Genomic DNA, 13,764 nt, shown 5'->3' with positions numbered 1-13,764 from the left:
ATCTGAAAATGTTGATAACCAAGTTATATTTCACAACATGGAGAAATAATCGTTTACCATATTGATGTCAAAAAATATTTATTTCGACAACATTTGTTTAAAAAACAACCGTGAAATGAATCGTACTTACAAATAATAATTCACAGCATATAATATGCAGTTTGTAATTACGAAGGATATTCATTTCAGAATATTATTAATTTTAATTTTTCTAAATGTTTTTTTATCGTACACTTAAACAGCAACTCAAGTGCGCTATACTTATAACAGGAAATACGGTTATTGATGGGAAGAAACTTTTGACCAAGCGATAACTTCGATCCATGTTAGGCTCGTGTGACCGGGAGGACTTTGCCCATACTGAACTCAGCAGCCGTGTATATAAACGATGAACGGACGGACGAAAAACAATAGAGCGAGATACTTGAGCCTGCTAGCCCATAATGGGGCACACACTATTTTTCATCCTTGCCCTTGTGGCGGGATCACAAGCAGGTAAGAATTTCTTTTATTTATTGTTTAAGCTATTGTGTTTTTTTTATTAATGTTGTGGTTGTTGCTGTCGTACTGAAAAATGTGTTCATGTATTTTAACAGCTTAATAGATGTATTCTTTATATTTGTTAGAAATCTTTGATGAGATATTTCATATATTTTATATCTTCAAATTCTTTATATACTTGCGGAAAAAAGAAACTGCCTAATATGAATTTTGTCGAAAATAATGTCAAGCTTTTCGACGATTACATGATGTTTACCTCAGCTATATATGTCATAAATGTGTCTGTGATACAGAGAGGTACTGACAATTTTCAGAATTAAGTCATTTTTTTTTATATAATTCTTTTTCTGGGGTCATTTCAAAACTGGACTTTTTGGCATGTATAGTTTCTTTCCCCCGCTAGTATATATATATAGTGTGTGAGTGATGTATAGTTTCAAACTTGTTAATGATTATATTTTGGGACCATTATTTCCAAACCCTTTTAGAAACATTAGCGCTTTCGACTGGTATTGAATTGTACCTAGTATATGTTGATTCAGTAGTTTCAAATTTATAAAACTAATCTGTATTAACATGGCGGAAACAGAGCTCGTTCTCTTTGAAGAACACACACATGGTTCATATACATGTAGGCAATATTAAGTGTGGTGGAGTCGAGTCGAGTTTTTGTAAATATAACTTTTTGCAAAATCAATGTATTCTCGATGTACTCACTGGATGAAGTAGCTTTACTTTAACTATATGATAAAACCGAATTAATCGTTCTTTAGGTCCTATACAAGAGATCCAGATATCAGACAAATGTGCAAGACAATGCACTGTGTCAAACCAATTCAACTACGAACCCGGAACGACCTATGAATTCACATATGAGACGGACATACGGACGGCTGTACAGGGCGCCTCGGAGGATCATGCTGGAGTCCACCTTACATCCAAAGTCTACTTGGACTTTGCTTCCAAATGTGAAATGATCATGCGGGTAAGTGATATTGAAGCATTTATGAGTATGATAATATAATAGGATTGCAACAGTTTAACATTCGTTAGTTAACCCCCGTCTAGTATAGTTTACAATATAAAATTGTGGATATGTATATCATGATATGATTTCTGCAGCTGAGTGACGTTAAACTGAGCGAACACGACCCAGAAACGTCAACCATGAAGCCGGTGTCATCTCCCGAACTAGCAGACCTTGAAAAACAACCTCTGACGGTGTCCTTCCAAGACGGCACAATCGAAGATCTATGTCTGTCACAGGTCGAGTCTGATAAGACCTTGAACATTAAGAGAGGTATTCTGTCACTGATTCAGAACAACATGGACGATATAACCAAGCCTCAGACTCTCAGCGAGGCAAGTACATTATTATATTCAATTAGTTGTATCGGATGAGTATATATCCTAGCATCTAGCGGCGTAAATACAATAATTATTATTATATTCATATAAAAGTAGACAGAAATACTTGTATACGATAATAATGATCTGTTCAATAGTGCAGGTCTTGTGAAATCAAATATCCCATTTAATAACAACAACACACATAACAATATTTCGTTTTCAGTCGGACGTTGCCGGAACCTGTGAAACCGAGTATTCCTCCCAGGACAAGGGCTGGTACAAACAGATCATCAAGAAGTCCAAGAACCTGTTGGGCTGTACAGAACGCCACAACGGAAACAGCGCTGTCCAGGGCATCCCATACCAGGCCAAATCGGTTAGTTATCGCTTTATTCACTGTAGCAGTTACGCATTGCATTGTCAGATATGGTATCTTATAATTAATATGGAAATGCTTTGGACTTACATATAAGTAAAACATTTTATTTGACCGATTTCAAAGAATTACTCGTTAATGTAAATGTACGATATAGTTGCTATCGTTCGATTTATTTCAACATTGCAAATTGAACAGGGAATCCAGAGTATTCCTATCGTAAAGAGCACACAGGAATGCGAACAAGAGATTGCGAAAGACACTGGCCGTTTGAATGTAGCCACCTGCCGTGAGAAACACGCTTTCGTTCCGTTCTCTCGCCAAGACAGTGGTGCAATCACCCACAGCACGCAAACTCTTACCTACGTCAAGGAATATGCTTCAAGGCCCAGAGCAGGTATAGTTGGACATGTTTCTCCTGTTTTTTTACTCTAGTATATTGTATAGCAAACCATTTCCCTACATTATCTTACCTTATCAATTGATCACTTTTCATTAAACAATATATTTATTGTTCTTTAGCTACGGTCCAATCTCGAACTTCTCTGAAGTTTGAACACTCCAACGGAAATGGTCTGTCTGCCATGGGTGATATTGAAAACAAACTGACGACTATTTGCGATGTGACTTCCAACGGTGTGACACCTGAGACGCCCAATATGTTTACATCCCTTGTGCTGTCCATGAAGTCAATGTCTGCCATGGACATGAACGTCGTGTACAAGAAGATCAAAACCCTGAAACTCTGCTCAAGCAACAACAAGCGTGTTATGTACGTACTATACAAAGTATCACATTTGCTTTACTTAGCATCTACAGCTTTATGTCATAGAAATTTAAGCTTCATGTATTTTACAATACTATGGATCACATACTTTGTTAATATTTTTTTTAAATACTAGTTACCTTAAATTATATATCTTTGCATTAACAGTTTGGTAATATTTAATTGATAAATGTATTATTTCTCTCACAGCAAGTTCTTTATGGACGCCGTGCCAATGACGGGAACAACTGAGAGTGTGAAGTTCATGACCCAGTTGATTACCAGTGGAGATGTGTCTGGTATTGAGGCAGAAATGTGGATGACCTCCCTTGCCTTTTTACAGCAGCCTTCCGTCGCCATGCTGAACGAAGTAAAGGTAATGTAATAAAATATGTATAAGTATTGATTGGAAACGTTAAGGCTGTATTTGGTACCTATCAGTAAATCATATGATCTTCTTTTGAAAATATTTAGGTGGGATACATATGCTTTAAATGATTCTAGGACTTGCTGAAAGTTGAAAATCTACAAGAAAAGGCAATGCTGTCCGTCAGCTCCCTCGTGCACAGTGTCTGCAGAAACAACCCGGCATGCGAAAACTACATTGAAGTAAAGAAGATCATTTCACTCCTTGAAAGCAAAATAGCTCCATCCTGCAGCATTTCCGGTGACTATAAAATGGTAAGTGAAGACTCCATAACTTACAAGTAGCGTACAGTTAATGTCGAAATTGTACTCTTAATGTGTATTGTGTACTGATTTACATAAATCTTACAACTTACATTGACTTACAGAGTCTGTTGGCACTCAGAGCGATTGGAAACGCTGGATTCGGCACAAACGCTATTTCCACACTCGAGAAGTGTTTCCGCCGCACTGAGAACCCAATCGAGATCCGTCTGTCAGCCATCGAAGCCTTCCGTCGCATTCCATGCTCCACTGATGTAAGCCTTTTTTCAAATATCTATTTATAGAGAAATACACCTCAATACACTTGCGGTCACTTGTCAATTTATCCCACAATTGAGCTGTTGAGCATTTTATGTATTTGTCTTTCTATTTTTAGAAGCCTATTCTCTTCGAGATTCTTGGCAATACAGAAGAAGATTCGGAAGTAAGAATCGCAGCATACAAGTCCATTATGGAATGTGCTTCAGACGAAACCATAAGCAAAGTCAAGATAGTGTTAAGCAAGGAGTCAGTCAACCAAGTTGGATCATACATTTGGTCTCACTTAACCAATCTTATGGAAACATCTGACCCACACAAGCAGTCCATTAGATCGATCCTTGAGGATGATACGCTGAAGCAAGAATTTAATATGGATAAGAGGAAGTTTTCCCGCAATTATGAAGGTTCCCTTTTCCTTGAAAAGATCAACACTGGAGCAACCGTTGAGGGAGATCTCATTTGGTCATCAAAATCCTTCATTCCGCGATCTGGCATGTTCAACCTTACCGTTGATTTGTTCGGCAATGCCATCAATTTGTTCGAAATTGGCGGACGCGTCGAAGGTCTGGAATATTTCTTGGAATCCTACTTCGGACCAAATGGTTATTTTAGTGAAAAAGAAGTAAAGTCTGCTGTAGACGAAACAGCCGTTGACCTTATCAAGGCAGACAAAGTCAGCCGTATTGATAAAAGGGTTTGTGTTGATTTTCTTCTTTTCGCCTTTAATACTTTTCGAAATGTAAAAATAATAGCGAGATGTTAATTTGAAATCTATTATTAATGGTAGTTATAACTTTATGATACACTGACGACTGGTTTTATTTTTGTTAGATGGAATCTGTAATGGACGATCTTCGTGGTTCTCTCTACATGCGCGTGTTTGGCAACGAGCTGCGCTATATGAACTTCAAAGGCCTCGACTCTCTGCTTTCTCAGAACAGCTTCAACTTTTTAGAAGTACTTATGAAACTCTCAAATGAAAACGATTACCAGTTCACCCACAGCACAATGTTTATTGATAGCACTATTGTCATCCCTACAAGTTCTGGATTCCCACTCAATCTAACTGTGAATGGATCAGCAACTATTGATATGAAAGCATCTGGAATGGTGGACGTTATGAAAATGGCGTCATCACCTAGGTCGCTGGACATTCATGGTATCATTCGACCAAGGTAAGTTGCCTAAATCTTGATCCTCCCAATAAATGTGTTTCATATGTCCTATCTGTCCGTCCTATTCTGAAAATTTATCTCAAACAGTAAAACATCGAACATGTCAAACGATAAGCGCACTACATAATGTCAGTAAATCTATTTGGTTATAGCGCAGCCGTTGTTGTGTCAAGTGTCATGGGAATCGACGTACTGTCAAACCAGGTCGGAGTGAAAATGATCTCAACACTTCACTCAAGCTCTGCAATTCAAGGAAAAATGTCTATAGTCGATGGATCCATTTTGACCGCAGAGTTCGATCTTCCAGACGAAAAGATGGACATCATTAGCGTGAAGTATGTTGCACATTACCATTAAATCCTCATTATTGATTTTAAGTGTGTACAAACAATAATAGTTTGGGCCTGTTTAACAAAACAAAACAACGATATAAATTGAAATATACATATACAGTTCATATTTGTAAAATTACATAAAATATATATACTTTTTTTATTTCCAGATCAGAGTTTTATACTATGCATCGTGAATCAGAGAGACTGCAGAAAATGATAACAAGCAATCGCCAGTCACATAGCGCGTGTTCTGGTCCGAACCTTGTCAAAGTCGCAGGCTTAGAGATTTGCGCTGAAATGAGCTTTCCAAACGCATCGCTTGTGGAAACTGCACCATATTTCCCAATCACTGGACCGATGAACGCTGGCATTACTCTTTACAAGAGAGATATAAAGATGACTGGGTACAAGCTTGAGGCCAGATCGACGCACGTAAGTATATTCCGTATATACATATATAAATACATACAGAGATTTGATTCGTTAACAGTAATGGTCAAAAGTAATTATTGGTTAAATATTGCCCACATATACACATGAAGAACTAATTTTGCAATGGCTGCTTGCTTTTTTTGTAGTTTTATCTTTTATTTAACTTATCCAAACTTTTACCAATGGCGATATTTTCGTGTGTGTTTAATGTTTGTTGTTTTTTAGCATTGTTGCTATTGTTTGGTGTTTGTTTTGTTCTGTTTTGGTCATTGTGCACGAAGACAAGAGTTTGGTTGAATTGTAGGCTATTGGGCATGACCTTGTATATTGTATTGTTTTATTACACGTACTTTATTTACATTTCTTGTTGTAGAACGCCAAGGAAAACATCGTTCGATTCGCCTTTTCAACACCTAACTCCAAAATTGACAGAGCATTGGGCGTTGACTTTAGTCTCAATAAGGAAGACGGAACATTTGACGCTAGCATAGCATCGCCTTGGAAGAAAGGAGACTTTAGAGGTTCGATCTTATAATTGATGAGTATTTTTAATAAAAACATAACTGAGTTGTTATTTATTTTTTAACGTTTTTTTTGTGTTTTAGAAGTTAAGAAATAAACATATACTTTCGAAGCTATCGACAAAATCCCTATCAAAATGACATTATTTTATTTACATAGGTACGTTGGTCAATTCGAAATCTGAAATGGGTGTCAGCGGCAGAATGAACTGGGATAACACGCTACGCTTTAACGTCAATGCCAATCTTAAATTGGAAACGTCAGGCCCAGGAAGAATTATTAAACCAACAATCTCGATTGACATTCCTAACTTTAAATCCATCAATATGAAGGGATCAATGGAATATAGGCCTTGGACACTTTTGGATACACAAATGACTATTGCGGGATTGAGTGAATCACCTATCGTAATGAAATGTAAGCCACTTCGACAATTTAATTAATGTGTTATTTGTGTATGCTGTTTTGTGTGTTGTCCGTTGAGCGTTTATTATGTATAGGATAGATCACGAGTAGCCGTTTGATATGGAATTTATCAGCGAGCGTAGCGAGGTGATAATTCCATATCAAACGGCTACTCGTGATCTATCCGACTTAGACAACAGAAAGTGTATTGCTTGTTTTTTAGTCCGATACCATAGATTTGTATGTGAAAAATGTCAGGAAAGCACAGGAAACAAACATTTCTGTAGTATTAAGAACGTCCTTGTAACATAAGTAGGTGCACGATTTGCACGTAGTTGACCAGTTGAAAATATCCGACAGAAAAACAGTTGTGTGTGAGATTTTTGAAACACTTTTGCAGGCCTATGATTGGCCGGCTGGAGGTAGCTGTTGTCTAAGCTTTAATCTCTGTGCCTTTCAACAAATTCATAGTAAATCGATTGGCTGCTTGCAGTATTTCTGAAGCTTCTATCGTGTTGATGTTAAATTTGTAAAAATCGTGTGGTATTTTATCATCAGATAGCATAGCAAATTATTTTTGTATTTTTTATGCTTTTAGCGGAAATTTCCAATAAAGATAAAGGAATGAGATTTGATGCCACCCTTACAACTGGGCCTAAATCAACGTACACCCTATCCTCATCCCTCCAGAAAACGGTTTACAAGAAGAAAATTGTATACAAGCCTCAGATAAGCATTCGAACTCCATCTACTGAGGTGTTTGCTTTTGGTGGAACTTACACGAATGTTTTCGGAAACTCGATTGACCTGAACTTTGTCCTCGACAAAGTTGTTGCTAAACCAGTTTCATTATCAGGTAAATTTAACTAAACTCCATTTTTCAATCGTTTGTTGTCCAGTGCATTTTGCAGTGATTCATACCAGTGCAAGAATGATAGAGTTAGGGCTGTTGGCAATTATCCCTGTTTCAATGAAATGTTTACCAAACTGACACTACTGTGTCTTTGTTTTGTATGTATTTTATACATCCGACGGATCTATTTCAACATATTTCCACATGTGGTATTTATTGCAATTTCAGCTAAATGGAGGCTTAAGTCTTACAGACGAGGAAGGTCACTTAACTATGTTAATTTCGCTTTTGAATCGACACCAATGTACATAAAAACTAAAGGCAAGTTTGACAACAGGAACATGAAAACTTTGGCCGCCGATATTGACCTTACATACATCATCAAGGGCATTGCCCGGGACAACGTTAAATTTGCATCAAAATTGATGAATTGGAGTACGAAAACTTTGACGAAAGCAAGACTGTCAATGTGAGTAATATGTTTTTGTTTGAACTTTAACTATACATTAAAAGAAAACATCGAAGTTTAATTTAAGTGCCTATCGTTAGTCAGTATAAACAAAATTTAGTTTTAAGAAAAGAAAGTTTAAACAGCTTATATATCTATGACTTGTTTAAACAGATATTAATTTAATTTAATTTTAAGACTTTCAAACACGCTGATTATCATGTCTTGTTTTAGGAATGCTGAATCGAAGAAAAACTCTGACCTCAATTTCAAACTTATTACCAACGTTAATCACAACAAGAGAACTTCTGGATTTGATGCAAGCATAAACTATGGACCAAACTTTAAGGATGCAGATAAACAGATAACCGTTGATGGTAAACTTGACAGAAGAATAAAAAGTTGGTCAATGGCGGCTGTTGACTTTTCTGGAAAAATGGAAATCGGAACGGTGAGTCGTCTTGAAATTTTGAAAACAATATTGGAAAGAATGTATATGCAATTGAAAGCCCTGCATTTAAAGTTCACTAATTGTTCACGATACTCATTTTTTAAGTCAGTTTTGAATTTGTATTTTATATCTGGGCTTAGGTACATACTGATTGCTAATGACCTATAACTATATATGATTTACTGTTGCAGAATTTCAGACTTGTCTCAAAAGTAACACACTCCCACAACTCCAAGGCCTTGAACTCGACTGCTACTCTGCGACTTAACAAAAACGCCATGGAATCAAACCTTCAACTTCAGGATGAGTCAACAACATTGAAAAATCTGAACGGAATTTGGCGTATTGATATTCCAGGTAAAAAGATACTCATGACCCATGCACTTAAGCAGTCTTCCGAAAACAGTTATGATCTGTCATCAAAAGTTAAAGTTGGTCGCTCCGAAAATACATTCGACGCATCATGGAAAACCCCATCAGCTAAAGCCTTTACTGTCTCCTCTAATGTTCAGTTAGATAGTATGACACCTTTAAAACTTGAAGGCGATTTCAACTTAGACCCAGCGCAATACAAAATTGGTGGTGAGATCATGCGAGGATCTTCAAAATACTCTGCGCAGTTGTCATCTGAAAAGCTAACTGCAACTTCTGTTCGCTGCTTAGCCGATATAGTATACCCAACCAGGCACATCATTGGAAACTTTGAAAGCTCTATGGCAAACGGAAGAATCAGCAGTCGTTCTGATCTAAGATGGAATGCAGATCGTGATGATTCACAAAGGATAACCGTCAGTGGAAGTGGCCAATACCAGGACATGTCAAACATGGATGGATCGCTCACGGTCCAGTACCCAAGCCGAACCGTTTCTGTAAATGTCAAGCAAACTTACACTAACAAATATTTGTCACATATGGACCTGAAATGGGGTGTCAGCAATTCCGTATCTATTGATACAGTATTTGGCAGCATTGCCGCCCGGGATGGTCGGGACCTAATTGGCAGTGTAAAGCTTTCAACCCCAATCCAGCAACTCAAATCTGTCGAACTTTCCCTGAACCATAAAATAGCAACAACAAACTATAATACCCAGGTTGACCTAAAGTTTGATACCGATGATTCCATTTCTGCCGAACTGAAAGTTCAGAGGCCAATCAACATAAGAAATATCGATGCTGTGTTGATTGCGAAGGCTCCATCATATGGTTTGAAATCATCCCAGGCCAATTTGCAGCATTCCGTAACAGATGGCGTGTCAACAGTGGCCAAATTCAATTTCAACAAACAATTTTTGAACGCCGATATTCACCTTACTAACAACGGAAATGAAAACGACATCAATTTGAAAGGACAGCTCAATTTTAAATCATCAATGCAGAACATGAAGAAAGGATCCATCTTGTTGGAGCACAGCAACAATGGCCGAGATGTCAACACAAACGCACTTCTACAATACAACAATAAAGAATACGGGCTGAAAAGTACAATCACTGCAACAATGAATGGTATGAATATTGCAACTGATGGAAGCGTTACGATTACTTTACCTTCTAATGGTGTATCCTTAACCTGGAATCACAGAAATACCAAAAGCAATATGCAATCTACATCGGAACTTATTCTTAACGGAAACCAATATTCACTTGACATTAAGAGCATTCATGACATGAGCTTGGCCTCAGGAAAGGTGCATAGTACATTGCAAATAAATACACCATATCGAGTGATGAAAGAAACCGTCCTGCAGATAATACATGAGCATAGGTCAGGCCATTTCGACTCTGTAGTAAATATTTCAAACGAAGGAATGACAATTGTTACTGTTGAAGGAAAGTACGAGCGATCGAATAACCAAGTAAAATCTAAATTCACAACATCTAATTCGCTTCTTGGGGATGATGTCTCTGTCATTTTAAATGCTGACTACTCCGCGAGTCCATCAAAGGCACATTTAGAATTGTCGATTTCCCCATCCAAAATTTACAGTATCGATGGAACGTACAGAAAAGAAACTTCAGGAGACATGGACATTTCAATAAGCGCGAATACTCCAAACAACCCAGCAGTCATATTATATGGATCACGCTTTGTCAAGAAAACAGGTATTGAATCGAAACTGCAACTACAGTACATGTCAGGCAAAAACATTCAACTGGATAGTTTTCATAATCCCAATGAAATTTCTCTCAAATTTTCTTCACCTTTCACAAGCGATTTTGCAACAAATGCAATGTACAAACGAACAGGAAACACCCTTACTACATCAGCAAAGATTGACGCTGAACCATTGTTGGGAGCATGGCTAGTATCAGCATCGTTTGATATCAACGAAAGATTATCTGGTAATGTAAAACTGACAACACCAATTGCAAGCGTGCCATATTCACAGATTACATTTGTAAGTTATATGGTAGACAATAAGAGACAGTCATCACTTTCAATTGAATATTTACCCGGAAAAACAGTTCGACTCGATAGTAAGTATAGCTTTCAAAGTGTCAACGACTTGGCGATGTCTCTGGAATTTTCGTCACCATTTGACCAAATGCCATACGCCAGAGTTTCGATCAATCATGTTGGAGACCTTCGACGATTCTCAAACAACGGTGAAATTGAATATCAGCGAGGCAAAGTGATGTCAATAGAAACTCGATATTCGGGCGTTGAAACCAAAAGCGGATCTCTCATTATTCGGAGTCCATTTTATGAAGATATATCGGCTTCATTCAACTACGAGGGAAGTCTTCTTGACTTTAAAGCTGATGTTGACATGTCATGCACATCTAATGTCCATGTTGAATTAAAACACAATGGCAACTTCAAAAACTTTGAATCCTCTAGCCATATCTTAGTCGATAATACAAAATATGGCGGAAGTCTAAACTTTAAATCAAGCCCAGGTGTAGAAGCCTCGTTAGCCATTGAAACACCAATTCGAAACGCCAGGTTTTCTGCCTCACACAAAGGCCCTTTGTTGTCGTTTTCAAACCAAATGGAACTTTCAGTAAGTGACATCGGCGTTTTCTCATCCGATTTCAATGTTGATCTTCTGTCGACAATCAACCTTTCGGCTATTGTAAAAACACCTATTAGAGGATTCAGTGATCTACGAGGATCCCTTACACATGAAGGCTACATCTCAAAGTTCCAAACTCAAGTTGAATTGCAAAGAAATCAGGATATATATTTCGCTTCAACCAAGGTGAACACTGAGCCAGCATTTATTGCCGAAACTCTTCTGAAGACACCATACAAGGCATTAAGAGAAGCCCGTATTTCCATTTCACAGGAATGGTGTGATTAACAATTTCAAGTTTCATGGGGAAATGCAGCTTAACAAAGATATAACAGAACTTGATCTAAATGTAGACGCCACTAAGAAAATAGACGTCGACTTCACTCTGCGAAGTCCTTATACCGACACAATCAAAGCAACTTTCGATCATTGGGGTAAACTCTCGAGGTTCCAGAGCAAGCTTCGTGCAAGCGCAGGTAGCAAGCGCCTTATAGCAAATGCCAAATTCCAAATGCAGCCGACTGTTAATGCACTTTTCACAGTTAAATCACCTATTTCATGGCTGAAAAGTCACCAGCTGTCTCTTAAGCACTCTGGTACAGCCGACAGTTTCAAGTGCAATCTGCAGTACAAGTGCAATGGCGACACCTACATCGGTGATGCAACTTTCCAGAACTTGAACTCTCTTAAAGGTGAATTAACAGTTAAAGGACCTTCATTCAGTACGATAAAGGCATCTGTAAACCATGAAGGTAAAATTCAGAATTTCAAATCATCAGCAAGTGTTTCTATGGGAAAAGATGCAGTTGAAGCCAATATCAACATGAACACAGTCAACGGACTGAAGGGTGGCATTGCAGTCGCTACACCATTTTATGGTTATAAGAACATACAAACGGCCGTTGTTCATTCAGGTGACCTGCACAATTTCAAGAGTCATGGAGAATTTTCATTAAACAAAAAGTCAGGCACCATCGATATATCATTTGACTCAACCAATGGTATTAACGGAAAAGTGACAATGATTAACTCTTTTAATTCCCTTAAAGATCTAACGCTTACAGTTACTCATAATGGAGACATGAACAACTTCAATACAATTGTGCAATGTTCAAGCAATAAAAAAAGTTTGCTCGGAGAAGCTTCATTCAAGAACGGTATTTCGAAATCAGGAAGCGTCTCACTTAAGTCAACACTACCTGGAATAGATAATTATGCTGCATCCTTCTCACACGAAGGGGACATGTCGAAATTTCACTTCATCAGTCAACACAAACTGTCCCGGTGGAGCAACTGCGATTAACCTGGTCTTTGATTCGTCTAATGGCATACAAGCCAGATTGACTGGAGAAACACCTATGACGAAGAAGGCAGAAATTGTCATTAGTCATGTCCAGTCCGATACGTCGTCGAATTCTGATGTGTCTGTGAGGTATGACGGTGTTAAAACAATTTGGACTTCAGTCTGATTTGACTATTCAACCAACAGTATCGGCAATTGTCTCAGTCATCACACCTCTTGAGGGATACGAATCTTCTGAACTTCAACTCCATCATAATGGCAATGCGAACGGGCTCAGATCAAATGCAGCAGTAAATGTTTTCGGAAAGCGATTTGAAACAGAAATTGAATTGACAACTTCACCGGACATACAAGGGTCTTTCAAAATCTCCTCTCCGCTTGCCGAGGAACTGGTAGGAAAATTCATTTACGAGGGTTCCATGAAAAACTTTCAAGTCAAATATTGACATGACTTACGGCGGACGAAGTGGAATTAGTGTTGATATGTCATTCAACATTGAAGATCAATTTTCAGGTGATTTAAGAATAATTTCTCCACACATAAATAACTTGGAGACCAGCTTCACACATAAGGGTGATTTTACTGCTTTTGTAACTGACGCTCGAGTTATCTACGCTGGACAAAAGAGCACTTTGAGTATGGATGTAAAAACTTCTCCAACTGTTGTAGCAACATTTACCCTGACTACTCCAATGTCGAAAGACATGAAATTATCACTATCGCACACAGGACCTTGCTCAAACAGCCACACGTCTGCAAATGTCCAATATGGAACTGAGTCTCTCTTGAGCATTGACTCAAGAATTAATCACGAGCGTTCGATCAACGTTGGGATTACTATCACCTCAGTATTGCCTCAATTAAAGATTGTTTCCGTAAAA

The 13,764-nt window shown here is 37.9% G+C and overlaps 1 protein-coding gene across 1 annotated transcript; it reads left to right on the top strand.

Annotated features, from left to right (window-relative positions):
• The first annotated feature begins 418 nt into the window (after positions 1 to 418).
• Positions 419 to 11,867, top strand: LOC128215040 (apolipophorins-like). Its single transcript, XM_052921771.1, has 19 exons — positions 419 to 495; positions 1,275 to 1,486; positions 1,624 to 1,863; positions 2,075 to 2,227; positions 2,426 to 2,624; positions 2,750 to 2,999; positions 3,204 to 3,369; positions 3,498 to 3,674; positions 3,788 to 3,937; positions 4,060 to 4,638; positions 4,776 to 5,119; positions 5,272 to 5,454; positions 5,622 to 5,886; positions 6,260 to 6,407; positions 6,568 to 6,825; positions 7,412 to 7,669; positions 7,895 to 8,135; positions 8,349 to 8,565; positions 8,757 to 11,867. The coding sequence occupies exons 1-19, from the start codon at positions 444 to 446 to the stop codon at positions 11,865 to 11,867; spliced, it is 7,203 nt and encodes a 2,400-aa protein (XP_052777731.1). The 5' UTR covers positions 419 to 443.
• Positions 11,868 to 13,764: the final 1,897 nt, after the last annotated feature.

This window comes from Mya arenaria, chromosome 13 (assembly GCF_026914265.1).
Source record: "Mya arenaria isolate MELC-2E11 chromosome 13, ASM2691426v1".
Lineage (NCBI taxonomy): Eukaryota > Metazoa > Mollusca > Bivalvia > Myida > Myidae > Mya > Mya arenaria.
This window is presented reverse-complemented; position numbering and strand designations above follow the sequence as displayed.

Excerpts from the sequence above, each read along its gene's own strand:
- LOC128215040 (XM_052921771.1), top strand. The coding sequence starts at position 444 with ATGGGGCACACACTATTTTTCATCCTTGCCCTTGTGGCGGGATCACAA. Across the intron at positions 5,120-5,271 it reads CATGGTATCATTCGACCAAG|CGCAGCCGTTGTTGTGTCAA; the intron begins GTAAGTTGCCTA and ends ATTTGGTTATAG. Across the intron at positions 6,826-7,411 it reads ATCACCTATCGTAATGAAAT|CGGAAATTTCCAATAAAGAT; the intron begins GTAAGCCACTTC and ends TTATGCTTTTAG.